Source organism: Oncorhynchus gorbuscha, linkage group LG01 (assembly GCF_021184085.1).
Source record: "Oncorhynchus gorbuscha isolate QuinsamMale2020 ecotype Even-year linkage group LG01, OgorEven_v1.0, whole genome shotgun sequence".
NCBI lineage: Eukaryota > Metazoa > Chordata > Actinopteri > Salmoniformes > Salmonidae > Oncorhynchus > Oncorhynchus gorbuscha.
Window position 1 is genome coordinate 111856144 of NC_060173.1, and position 13861 is coordinate 111870004.

At 41.9% G+C, this 13861-nt stretch overlaps 1 protein-coding gene and 1 pseudogene across 13 annotated transcripts in view; both read left to right on the forward strand.

The window, feature by feature from the left end:
- LOC123996368 (dedicator of cytokinesis protein 9-like) overlaps nt 1–589 on the forward strand; it is a 189373-nt gene extending 188784 nt beyond the window's left edge. For 12 of the 13 annotated variants that reach the window (XM_046302578.1, XM_046307948.1, XM_046309542.1 and 9 more), the window contains one exon: nt 172–589. In XM_046302578.1, the coding sequence (XP_046158534.1) occupies nt 172–297 (126 nt within the window). In that variant the 3' untranslated portion in view covers nt 298–589. Of the gene's footprint in view, nt 1–47; nt 56–171 lie in introns of all 13 variants that reach the window. The other variant, XM_046306476.1, reaches the window with a different exon arrangement.
- A 5194-nt stretch (nt 590–5783) lies between these two features.
- The window catches only part of LOC124002666, a 33192-nt pseudogene continuing 25114 nt past the window's right edge, over nt 5784–13861 (forward strand).

Consider the following 13861-nt stretch of genomic DNA (forward strand, 5'->3'; position numbering starts at 1 on the left):
GATAACCCCCTTTCCCCTCTGTTTTTCCTTTGTGCTGACATGAGCAGATTGGATGGTAAAACATCTTTGGCATGGACTTTATTACATGTGATTCATTCTTACTAAGTTGTCGGAACAAAATCATTTGTTCCTTTAACATTATCTTGAACACCCTCCGTCGCTCCCTTCCAGATCATTCCAGTGGAGGATGGCATGAAGAACGTTCTTCCAGACTCACTGCACATCTTCAACGTCATCAGTGGTACCCCCAGCGGTGCCACCATCGTGGGCCTGCCCAACTCCTCCTCTGTGGTGTGATACCCACCGGATTGGCTGACTCCTGACCTCAAACGCTCTGTGCCAGCGCGGCCATGAGTGGCCATTTCCTGCTTTTCTGTTCTCCTTATCATCAAGTTTGCTTTTGGCTAAACTGAGACAATATTGATGTTCTGTTAATTTTCTCTCACACCTTCTCTGGCTTGTCCAATGGACCAGGACAAAGGACCGTGTTACACAGTTGTATAGAGTACAGTCACTCTGTGGAGGATGGGACCCGGGGCATTCATCCATGAGGATGGATGAACTAAAAGAATGCCACATGAACAGAGAGAAGGGGGGGGGGTGACTTGAGGCATGGGGGTGGGGGGGGATTGGTGTAGCCTCCATCCTGACTGGGGTTCCTGTCTGTGGAGTGTTGAGGTTCCTGTCTGTGGAGTGTTGGGGTTCCTGTCTGTGGAGTGTTGGGGTTCCTGTCTGTGGAGTGTTGGGGTTCCATGATGTATACAGTGGGAGGAAAAAGTATGTGAACCCTTTAGAATCATACAATTTTATCTGATCATCATCTAAGTCACAACAATAGACAAACACAGTCTCCTTAAACTAATAACACAAACAATTATAATTTGTCATGTCTTTATTGAACACACCATGTAAACATTCACAGTGCAGGTTGGAGAATGTATGTGAACCCTTGGATTTAATAACTGGTTGACCCTCCTTTGGCAGCAATAACCTCAAACAAACGTTTTCTGTAGTTGTGGATCAGACCTGCACAACGGTCAGGAGGAATTTTGGACCATTCCTCTTTATAAAACTGTTTCAGTTCCGCAATATTCTTGGGATGTCTGGTGTGAACCGCTCTCTTGAGGTCATGTCACAGCATCAGGACTGACTGGGCCGCTCCAGAAGGTCAGGACTCTGACTGGGCCGCTCCAGAAGGTCAGGACTCTGACTGGGCCGCTCCAGAAGGTCAGGACTCCGACTGGGCCGCTCCAGAAGGTCAGGACTCCGACTGGGCCGCTCCAGAAGGTCAGGACTCCGACTGGGCCGCTCCAGAAGGTCAGGACTCCGACTGGGCCGCTCCAGAAGGTCAGGACTCCGACTGGGCCGCTCCAGAAGGTCAGGACTCCGACTGGGCCGCTCCAGAAGGTCAGGACTCCGACTGGGCCGCTCCAGAAGGTCAGGACTCCGACTGGGCCGCTCCAGAAGGTCAGGACTCCGACTGGGCCGCTCCAGAAGGTCAGGACTCCGACTGGGCCGCTCCAGAAGGTCAGGACTCCGACTGGGCCGCTCCAGAAGGTCAGGACTCTGACTGGGCCGCTCCAGAAGGTCAGGACTCTGACTGGGCCGCTCCAGAAGGTCAGGACTCTGACTCTGAGTCAGACCGAAATGCAGCGTGTAGGTTACTCATGACTTTAATGAAATATATCGCGGTACATGAAATAACTGAATAAATACAAAAACAACAAACGGAACGTGAAACCTATTACAGCCTATCTGGTGACTACAACACAGAGACAGGAACAAACACCCACAAATTACAACACGAAAGTCAGGCTTTCTAAATACGGTTCTCAATCAGAGACAACGAGAATCACCTGACTCTGATTGAGAATCGCCTCAGGCAGCCAAGCCTAACTAGACACACCCCTAATTAGCCGCAATCCCCAAATAATACAAACCCCAATACGAATACAACATATAAACCCATGTCACACCCTGGCCTACCCAAACATATAACAAAAACACAAAATACAATGACCAAGGCATGACACGTTGAGCATTCTGCTCTGTGCTCTTGCAGTCATCTTTGTATGACGGCCACTCGTAGAGAGAGGAGCAACAGTGCCGAACTTTCTCCATTTTATAGACAATTTGTCTTACCGTGGACTGATGAACATCAAGGCCTTTAGAGATACTTTTGTAACCCTTTCCAGCTTTATGCAAGTTGACAAATCTTAATCTTAGGTCTTCTGCGATCTCTTTTGTTTGAGGCATGGGACACATCAGGCAATGCTTCTTGTGAATAGAAAACTCCAATTTTGTGAGTGTTTTTATAGGGCAAGGCAGCTCTAATCAACATCTCCAATCTAGTCTCATTGATTGGACTCCAGGTTAGCTGAGTCCTGACTTCAATTAGCTTTTGGAGAAGTCATTAGCCTAGGGGGGTTCACATACTTTTTACAACTTACACTGTGAATGTTTAAATTATGTATTCAATATAGACAAGAAAAATACAATAATTTGTGTGTTATTAGTTTAAGCACACTGTGTCTATTGTTGTGACTTACATGAAAATCAGATCAAATTTTATGTCAAATTTATGCAGAAATCCAGGTAATTCAAAAGGGTTCACATACATTTTCTTGCTACTGTATATGACATCACTGGTAGTGTTTCCTGTGGAGCCGTCCCCATAGGGATCCTTAAAGCGACAGAAATGTGCATGTGATGTCACTAGCCCTCATCAGCTTTCTGTCGTCTCATTTTGATCTCTGTTTGTTTCGATCATTTGTCTTCTGCTCTGAACTCTTCAAGTAATTTTCTTTGTATTGATGTCTTGACGAACATTATAAACTAGGTGGTTTGAGCCCTGAATGCTGATTGGCTGAAAGCTGTGGTATATCAGACCATTTTACCACGGCTATTTAAATAAATATATATATACGTTAGTAACAAGTTTATAATATCAATAAGGCACCTCAGGGGTTCGTGGTATATGGCCAATATAGCACGGCTAATGGCTGTATCCAGGCACTCCGTGTTGCGTCGTACATAAGAACAGCCCTTAGCCGAGGGAATATTGGCCATAAACTAGTCCCCTGAGGTGCCTTATTGCTTAAATATATGCTGCATACATTGGCATTCATCTCTCTGTACATGTACACAAAAACGTGTTATATTTCTACAAAGCTGCAATTTATTGGGAAAATAGCCTCCTATGAAAAAGTTAGCATTCAACCTTAATCATTTAAATGTCTTAGAATGGGATTTTATTTTATTTTATTGTATATTTAAATCCATTGCGTATAAGTATATTCCAAGCTGTTTATTCATGTATATAAAAAAGGAGTGCAATATTTGTAATTTGCAAGGTACAGTGTCTTGCTGTGTTGGGTTCAATAATACATTGTAAAGATTATGTTCATCCTTCTTTTCAAAGCAATTCTAGTGTTTATTGACAGACCTACCATTTGAGTGTTTAGTCAAATATTTAAAGAAATCGTTTTATATTTGGGAAACAATGGGTTTTTAATTTTTATTTAACAGAAAGTCACTTTTCTGCTGTAAACAGAAATGTTCTCTAATGCTTTTCTTTTCAATAAAATTCACTCATTTCTCTTCACTTCTACCTTGGGATTTCCTAATCAACTTTGTTTGTTTATTGTCCAATAATTGTACAACCGCCCTAGATATGGAATGTTTGGTTCTAAACCATATTGATGGGATTAGAGAAGATAGTTGACTGTTTGGTTCTAAACCATATTGATGGGATTAGAGAAGCTAGTTGACTGTTTGGTTCTAAACCATATTGATGGGATTAGAGAAGCTAGTTGACTGTTTGGTTCTAAACCATATTGATGGTATTAAAGAAGCTAGTTGACTGTTTGGTTCTAAACCATATTGATGGGATTAGAGAAACTAGTTGACTGTTTGGTTCTAAACCATATTGATGGGATTAGAGAAGCTAGTTGACTGTTTGGTTCTAAACCATATTGATGGGATTAGAGAAGCTAGTTGACTGTTTGGTTCTAAACCATATTGATGGTATTAAAGAAGCTAGTTGACTGTTTGGTTCTAAACCATATTGATGGGATTAGAGAAGCTAGTTGACTGTTTGGTTCTAAACCATATTGATGGGATTAGAGAAGCTAGTTGACTGTTTGGTTCTAAACCATATTGATGGTATTAAAGAAGCTAGTTGACTGTTTGGTTCTAAACCATATTGATGGGATTAGAGAAGCTAGTTGACTGTTTGGTTCTCAACCATATTGATGGGATTAGAGAAGCTAGTTGACTGTTTGGTTCTAAACCATATTGATGGGAGTATAGGTCAAACACATAAATGCCATCCTAATCTTATTTTATCTGCAGGACGTGGAAACAGCACAGAAGACTTCCTTTATGGCCCCCACCTCCTTCAATCATGAGGACCTTAATGGAACAATAAAACAGAATTGGTATAACATGTTACATTGAGAGTTTACAGCTGTTTGCCCTGGTGTCATGTGGCTGCCGTGTCGACTTTCCTCTGACCTTGTGTCGTCCAATTTGTAAGTCACTCTGGATAAGAGCGTCTGCTAAATGACTTAAATGTAATGTAAATGTTCACTCCTCAGCCTCAACCACCTCCACCTCTGCCCCACGACATCTTTTGATATTGCTCTCTCTTAATTCATATCAAAAGATACTTGTCAAGAATTCCATTCTGGAAGAATATAACAAATACAGCATATCATTTCACTCCTCTACCTTTACCTCCCCCTTATCTTTTACCTTATAAACCACCTCTACCTCCTCCACAATCATATTTTTCTTCAATTACCAAGTTGGGGTTAGTGGCACCCCTCAACAGTCTTTGTTTTACACGGGCCACCAAATCGCTAAGTCCCCTGCAGTAGGCCTATCGAGAGCACTCACTCTGAGGTGAATTAACTCAGACTGCTGAAGTGATGTATAGCGAGCGCTCTCAGACTTGTCTGTCAACCAAAAGCTATTGTAATGTTTTACAATACATACAAGTCCATTGTAATGACGTGTCATAAATCCTAGACAAATATATATATATTTGAACTTTTTTCATCAGTCACTGAGACTTAACCTACCTCTCTCTCTCCAATATGGTTCTTCTCACAACAAGTCTATTTCTGAGGGGAAGACACAGGGCCAGCTGATTGGCAGATAATTAAGGTATTCATATATTTCAAAACCCATACCAGGAAGTTTAGTAATAAGAGACAACTCAAGTCATATCAACTGATATCAATCAACAATTCAGCTTTATTAAACATAGATAGACATATTAAAGTTTTATTAAACACACTACATCATTGTTGTCAACTCCTTGCCTTCTGGGACATCATGGTAACAGGACACAATGCAACTATACAGACTGAAGGTTGGGAGTGAGAGAGAGATGCAATCCATTACCAGCATAACTGTAGTTTGTGTATTTTAAAACCTGAAACTAATAATCCTATCTCATTCGTTAGCTAGTTGACGCAGTTTACATATAGCATTGTATATACGTCAATATTTGTCAGTCAATCGGAGCTGTCTGAATTTCTACAGTGACTCCGGACAGTATCAAGCAAGCTACTTTGCCGCTTTGGACGCGTTATGCATTCTCCTCGGACGCGGTATGAAGTCTCCTCGGACGCGTTATGCATTCTCCTCGGACGCGGTATGTATTCTCCGCGGACGCAGCGGTGGAAGCGTTGCTGAGAGCCCATTGGCTATCGTGCGGCCAATGGCGTGGGTCTTGATTGATTAAACACTTCCATGGAGGAATATTCCGGTTCACTGCGCACGGCTGTAGTTTTCCTGAAGTGTTTCCCTAATGTCAGAATGACAGCTATAAAAATGGCGGAGGGCAATAGAGAAAAGTGATGAGGACGGGGCAACAAATGAGACAACTATCCTCAATTTATTATATTATTCTCATTGTTCATCGGATATTTTCGAAAACATTTAAGGTTTGGTGAGACTTGTGCAGAGCCTAGTTTGTTCTTATGTAGAAGATTTAGCTCGCTAACGTTAGCTAGTTTGCTATCTGCGGAAGAGGCACAACTTCCAAGACATTGCAGCTAAAAAAAAAAAAAAAAAAAAACAAGCAATGTTTTTGAGCTGATTTCGTGATAGTTGGGGACTTTGTGTAAATCAGGCATTATAATTCCAATAACGCAAGGTATCATTAGCTGGACATAAACCGCTTTGCACTCTCCTCCGATTTGGGCTAGCTACAGTAACTCATTTAGCTAGCAAACAAAGTGGCGTCAACTGACTACGAATTTAGCGGATTGTTTATTTTAGGACGACATGGCTCGTTCCCCGGATCAGAGTGGCATTCCAGGGATGCAGGTAAGATTTGTTGTCTTAGTTCATCAAGTAGTCGGTCTCCCGCAATTTCTTTGCAGTACTTTAGCAAACTTGTTAGCCAGCTAAGCCTAACGATACTGACTCGATTACGTGATCAGTAACTCGACTTTATTGATGATCACATCCTCACTAGCTGCGTTAGTATATTAGGTAACGTTAACTAGCCACTTAGCTAGAAAGACACAAGGTATTGGATTCTTTGCACCAGAAAAGGCCCACTGATAAGGCTAATCTATTGAGACATATTTATGTTTAGCAGAGATGTGGCCAGATTGTGGTGCAGTCTGTCTCTGACAGTCCTGTAGACTGGATGGCAAAGTTAAGCATCTGGTTTCCAATATATAAACTATTTTGCATGTTGCTAAAACAATAAGTGTTTGCCATTTAAGCTAAATCCTAAGCTACAACTGAAATGCTTTCCCTGTAGTGTTACACTAATGCACATTAATTGTTTGTGTTTACTCAAAGGCAATACATTTTAAGCACGACTCAATGGCTCAACCACTAAACTACCTCTTTCCTTACTGTATTTATTTTATTTATTTATGTAGCTTCTTTGCACCCCATTATTTTTATTTCTACTTTGCACATTCTTCCACTGCAAATCAACCATTCCAGTGTTTTACTTGCTATATTGTATTTACTTTGCCACCATGGCCTTTTTTTGCCTTTACCTCCCTTCTCACCTCATTTGCTCACATCGTATATAGACTTGTTTATACTGTATTATTGACTGTATGTTTGTTTTACTCCATGTGTAATTCTGTGTAGTTGTATGTGTCGAACTGCTTTGCTTTATCTTGGCCAGGTCGCAATTGTAAATGAGAACTTGTTCTCAACTTGCCTACCTGGTTAAATAAAGGTGGAAAAAATAATAAAATAAAAACATTTTATTCAACAAGGAAACATAAAAGCAAAACAGCAACATGTTACTGAGGTGCCTGCCAGTTGAGGCAGTGGAAAGTAATATTTCCTCTTAAACATTCTTGACATTTTTCAGTGCAGGCAGTCAACAAGAAAGCTGCCGGGACATGACTTATCTTGTAAGAAAACTAGGTCTCTAGGTCATTCCCCATTCTGACAATGGACATATGACTGTCATTCTCATGGGGCACCACTGCGAGATAGCCTTGAGCTACATGAATAGAGCCATGTTTCACCACTGTACTGTCCTATCCTGAATGGTGGCAACATGGTTCATTCAGGCTTGGCCTGGGTAGAGCTGACCCAGAGGGAGAAGTGGAGTGTGTGTGTATATGGGGCGGGGGGGGGGGTGAGCCTCAGGGTGCAGACTGACTGCATTGGACCACGCTATCTGGTTGTGCAGCTGGGAGAGGAGCAAACTCATGCTTTTTATAGGGATGTTTTAGCAGTGGTGATAAACCTGACTGTGGAGGCTCCCACCCAGCATGTGGAGCCTGTAGTCACAGTGCCCAGTGTTTTTCCCATTGAGGTCAGTCTCAATAGGATGATTTTTCACCTGGATGACTGCTCTGCGGTTGTGACAGGCTTTATTCTTCACCCCCCTTTCAACTCATGTCAAGATATTAGTAGTCTCTTTGCCTCTTTTTAATGGAGCAGATTTACAACATTCTCCAGGGGTTATGACAACAATAGGCTAGCTGTTCAGCATTGTTTTTATGGTAAATTAAACTGTAATACTAGTGCAAGCAAATCAAGTTCCTCTCTCTTTCCAGAATGCCCCATAATGGGTATCAAATTGCATTTTTTTTTTTTTTCCCCAAGCATTTTTTTTATAAGAGTATAGGGATATGAAATCTTTATGCCTGTAGTGAAATGAATTGGACATCGTTAACCTATAAAACAAAGTGTTTTCAGTAGAAAATGTTCCTTCACACTATTTCTGTTATGCAGCATAATAGACCGTTCCATAATTTGTGAAAAAAGTGCTTCAGGCAAGTTAATCGTTGCAGTGCAGGAAGTGAATTGTAATGTCAAGCGTGAAGACTACCATCCCCTCCTTTGTAGACCACAGGGGGGGGGGGGAGAGGGCCTGTCTGGGGGGAGGGGGTGTTGTGTTCCTGCTCCAAGCTATTCACCATCTTTATGGAGGAGGCCTTGGTTCTATTATTTTACTGTCTGTATTGATGTTTAGATTTATTTATTTACTCCAAGAGATTTTCTCACTTTATCATATCGGGATTTTCTTGTCAGGTTGAGCTGCTTCACAACTTCCCACTTTACTGGCCAAAGTACAAAATCCCAGTAGATTGTCCCAGTAGGGGCGGCAGGTAGCCTGACTGGTAGGAGCGTTGGGCCAGTAACCGAAAGGTTGCTTGATCAAACCCTTGAGCTGACAAGGTAAAAATATGTTCTGCCCCTAAGCAAGGCAGTTAACCCACTGTTCCCCCGGCGCCAATGACGGGGATGTATATTAAGGCAACCCCCCCCGCACTTATTTTATTGATGGTTGGGTTAAATGTGGAAGACACAATTCAGTTGAATGCATTGTTGTACAACTGACTAGGTATCCCCTTTCCCTATCCAGCCCGCCTCCACTGCTGGAAAAACATCCTAAGGGAAACACTGATTGCCTAACTTAAAGAAACATAGGCCTATTTGACAAATGGATAAAGGTAAGTGACCATAGAGTCACTATTGCGGGGCAGAAAGTGTGAAAGACTGCTTTGTTTGTCAATAAGGCCGAACTAAAGCCATCGGATTAGTGATGCTGTTCACCTATTGGTTGTTACGGGTGTTTAGAATGAATTCCTCAAGCCGCTTGAGTTTCTCAGGGGTATAATGATGATCTTATTGGTCCCCCCCTACACCAGAATCCTTTGTATTATAGCGTTCTGTGATTGGCCCAGGGAAGCATTAATAACTGAACAGAGCCTTAATAGTCTTACCATGTTGCAGAGTATGTAACCCTTCATCCATTGAGAATTTACAATAGTTACTCAATGTTTTTGAAAAATCTTTCCAGCTCACTTACTTCTGATAACCACTCAGCGTGAAAGTGAAAAATGTCATGCTCTGATCCAGTGGAAATGTCATAAAATAGGCCTACCTGATAACTTCTTATCAGTGGTTTACTTGGGCTGAAATGGGTTCCGGTACTCATTTTGGGTGCTGGTACGTTTTACAGTGCATTTTCAGACCCCTTGACTTTTTTGTCATTTTTTTTTTACATTACAGCCTTATTCTGAAATGGATTTTTTTATTTTTATTCCCCCTCAATCTACAAACAATGATATAGCCAAAACTGTTTTTGTTTATACATTTTTAAAAAATGGGAAATATCACATTTACATAGGTATTCAAAACCTTTACTCAGTACTTTGTTGAAGCACCTTTGGCAGCAGTTACAGCCTCTAGTTTTCTTGGGTATGATACAGCTTGACACACCTGTATTTGGGGAGTTTCTCCCATTCTTCTCTGCAGATCTGCTCAAGCTCTGTCAGATTGGTGGGGAAAACAACACTGGGCACTATGACTACAGGCTCCACATGCTGGGAACCTCCACAGTCAGGTTTATCACCACTGCTAAAGCATCCCTATAAAAAGCATGAGTTTGATCTGCAGTCATTCTGCACCCTGAGGCTCATCGCTCCCTAAACACATGTGGAAGACTCATGAATGCATTCAGTTGTACAACTGACTAGGTCATCCCCCTTTCCCTAGATAGTGGGTATCACCCCCCAGCCTGCCACCACTGCTGAAAAATGGGGAGCGTGGCTGCACAGCTATTTTCAGGTCTCTCGAGATATTAGATCCGGTTCAAGTCTAGGCTCTGGCTGGGCCACTCAAGGACATTTGGAAACTTGTCCAGAAGCCACTCCTGCATTGTCCTGTTGGAAGGTGAACGTTTGCCCCAATCTGAGGTCCTGAGCACTCTGGAGCAGGTTTTCATCAAGGATCTCTCTGTACTTTGCTCTGTTCATCTTTCCCTCGATCCTGACTAGTCTCCCTGCAGCTGAAAAACATCCCCAGAGCACAATGCTGCCACCACCATGCTTCACCGTAGGAATGGTGCCAGGTTTCCTCCAGACGTGACGCTTGACAATCAGGCCAAAGAGTTCAATCTTGGTTTTATCAGACCAGATAATCTTGGTTCTCATGGTCTGAGAGTCTTTAGGTGCCTTTTGGCAAACTCCAAATGGGCTGTCATGTGCCTTTTTACTGAGGAGTGGCTTGCGTCTGGCCACTACCATAAAGCCCTGATTGATTTGAGTCCTGCAGAAATGGTTGTCCTTCTGGAAGTTTCTCCACAGAGGAACTCTGGAGCTCTGTCAGTGACCACCGGGTTCTTTGTCATCTTCCTGACCAAGGCCCTTCTCCGCCGATTGCTCACTTTGGCCAGGCGGCCAGCTCTAGGAAGAGCTTGTTGGAAGAGCTTGTTGGCTTCAAACTTCTTCCACTTAAGAATGGAGGCCACTGTTCTTGGGGACCTTCAATGCTGCAGAACATTTTTGGTACCCTTCCCCAGATCTGTGCCGCGACACAATCCTGTCTCGGAGCTCTACAGACAATTCCTTCGAACTCATGGCTTAGTTTTTGCTCTGACATGCACAGTCAACTGTGGGAGCTTATATCGACAGTTGTGTGCCTTTCCAAATAATGTCCAATCAATTGAATTTACCACAGGTGGACTCTAATCAAGTTGTAGAAATATCTCAAGGATGGTCAATGGAAACAGGATGCGCCTGAACTCAATTTTGAGTCTCATAGCAAAGGGTCTGAATACTTATGTAAATAATATATTTCTGTTTTTTATTTTTAGTAGATATGCAAAGATTTCTAAACAACCTGTTTTCACTTTGTCATTATGGGGCATTGTGTGTAGATTGATGAGAAAAATAGTTTAATCCATTTTAGAATAAGGATATAAAGTCCCCAGTTTCATGATATCCAATTGGTAGTTTGTCTTGTCCCATCACTGCATCTCCCGTACGGACTCGAGAGGCGAAAGTCGAGAGCCATGTGTCCTTCGGAACACGACCCTGCCAAGCCGCACTGCTTCTTGACTCGCTGCTCGCTTAACCCAGCCGCACCAATGTCCGAGGAAACCCACAACTGGCGACCATATTAGCGTGCATGCGCCCGGCCTACAACAGAAGTCACTAGAGTGCGATGGGACAAGGACATCCCTGCCGGCCAAACCCTCCCCTAACCCAGATGACGCTGGCCCAGTTGTACGCTGCCTCATGGGTCACCAGGCTACAATGTTTTCTTGTTGGTTTTTGTTGCTTTATGTAGGCTTTTTTTTTTTTACGTAGTTGGCAATAAAGTTACTTTTTAGGTTGTCGTTTTCATATAGAATTGGATATAATTTTGATGAACCAGATGACAATGATTTTAAGATACGAAGACGTTATTATACATTTAAATGAAACGGTTTCACGAAAATGTGCATATGAGAACCAAAACTGGCACCCATATCATTAAAAATTGTAAGATAAATTGGCATTCGACATGAGTGATTGCTGACTCCGTGTAGGTTATTATCGGAAACTTCAGGAGAGTAATGGCAGAATCTATTTACATTTACTATGAAAGTCAGCAGGAGTGGGAGGAGAGAATTTGGTTCAGGTTAAGATTTGGTTCAGGTTAAGATTTTATCTGGTGATCTAGATCTCTTGAGGCATATTTCATCAAACCGTAATGTTTTTTTAAAGTATCAGACAAACACTTCCTATAGTTGATTTTATTAAAACACATGGGGTGTGTCTATATATGGACAAATACACCCCCCCAAAAAAAAATTCTACCAATATACTAGTCGAAAGTACAGATGACTTTCGGTCGACCAAGATATTTGTTGTTGTTTTTTGACAGCTCTAGTCTGAACTTTTTTTTTTTTTTTAAATACATTTTTTAAATTGTAGATATGGTTGTCTGGATTTTATACTGAAGAAGGTGAGCTGTTGTGTGAACATTATCTCTAGCACAAGGGGCAGTTCATTTAGTTATACAGGAAGCAGATGTTCATAGAATATATAAAACAAATATCAGTCAACAAAGCCACTGGCCCAGATAACATCAGCAACCATGTTCTGAAATTCTGTCACAAGGTATTGCTGACTGTTCAATCGCTCACTGAGGGAACACGCAGTACCAGGTCTGTGGAAATCAGCCTCTGTACGCCTAGCCTGTTAACAGTTTCATTTTTGAAAATTTCTCACCACCCTAATAACTATAAACACAACCCTCACTATTGTCATTGGTTGCACAAATTGCGCTGTTTGTCTACATAACCCAGGTCAAGCATTCATGACATCACCCTGAAGAAGGGACACAGTGATGCTGCAACATTGGTGGTTTACCCAATAAAACTGTGAGCTTGTATATAAAGGGTCCAACTCTCTTTTATAGCGTACCGTTAGTCAGTACCTCTACTAACTTTTAATATTTTTTTTTTGGGGGGGTGGATGTGCCAGCTCATGCTTTTTATTGGACTATTATTAAAACCAGACAGGCTACAATCATAGAATGAAAACCTATGCTTAATCTCTTGATCGCATGGTCCTTCTTTACCTGTGATTTGAATGTTGCTCTGCTGTCCTTACCACAGCCCTGTTTCTCTCCTTCCCTCAGAACTTTAAAGCCGATCCGGAGGAGCTGTTCACCAAGCTGGAGAGGATAGGGAAAGGCTCTTTTGGAGAAGTGTTCAAAGGCGTTGACAATAGGACTCAGAAAGTAGTGGCCATTAAGATAATTGACCTCGAGGAGGCGGAGGATGACATCGAAGACATCCAACAGGAAATTACAGTCCTCAGCCAGTGTGACAGTCCCTTCGTTACCAGGTATTATGGATCATATTTGAAGGTAAGTTGACCGAACCTCGTAATTATTTCAACATGCTGTGAAAAAATTATTTTGGCTGAATAGTCCATCCACAAATTGTGGCAAAGCATTGTTCTCTCTTTCTACATCCCCCCCCCCCCTCTCTATTTGTGTGACAGTTGTGGTGTCAGTTCAAGTGTTGCTGCCAGTGGTGATATGTGTAACAATTGTAGGCAACTGTATGTGGGTCAATAAATCATTCATATGGTTAATGGGACAAGGCTCTCATTAATTGTGCCTGAGCATTAGGCCTATGGCATGGATTGGTACTAGTGATGGTGAGCAGAACACAGGCATGCATTACTTCATTATCCTATATGTCCTACAATGTACTGCATGTCATGCGAAGACAGTAATACTATTAAAAAACAATTAAGCATTCATGAGGATCCCGTGTTGACTTGTTCGTGAGAGATTTCATAATTTCCTGGCCCTTGGTTGCTGTGAACTATAGGTTTGAAATGAATCTGGAGTGGGCAGAGTACTCCAGGTCTACATGTGATAGGGCTTAAGTGGCTCTTAGAGCATGTAGTGTGTTAGTGGCAGTGCTTAAGTAAAAATACTTTAAAGTACTACTTAAGCTGTTTTTTAGGGTATCTGTACTTAACTATTTATATTTTTGCCTGCTTTTGCTTCACTATATTCCTAAAGAAAATAATGTACATTTTACTCTGTAGATTTTCCCTGACACCCAAAA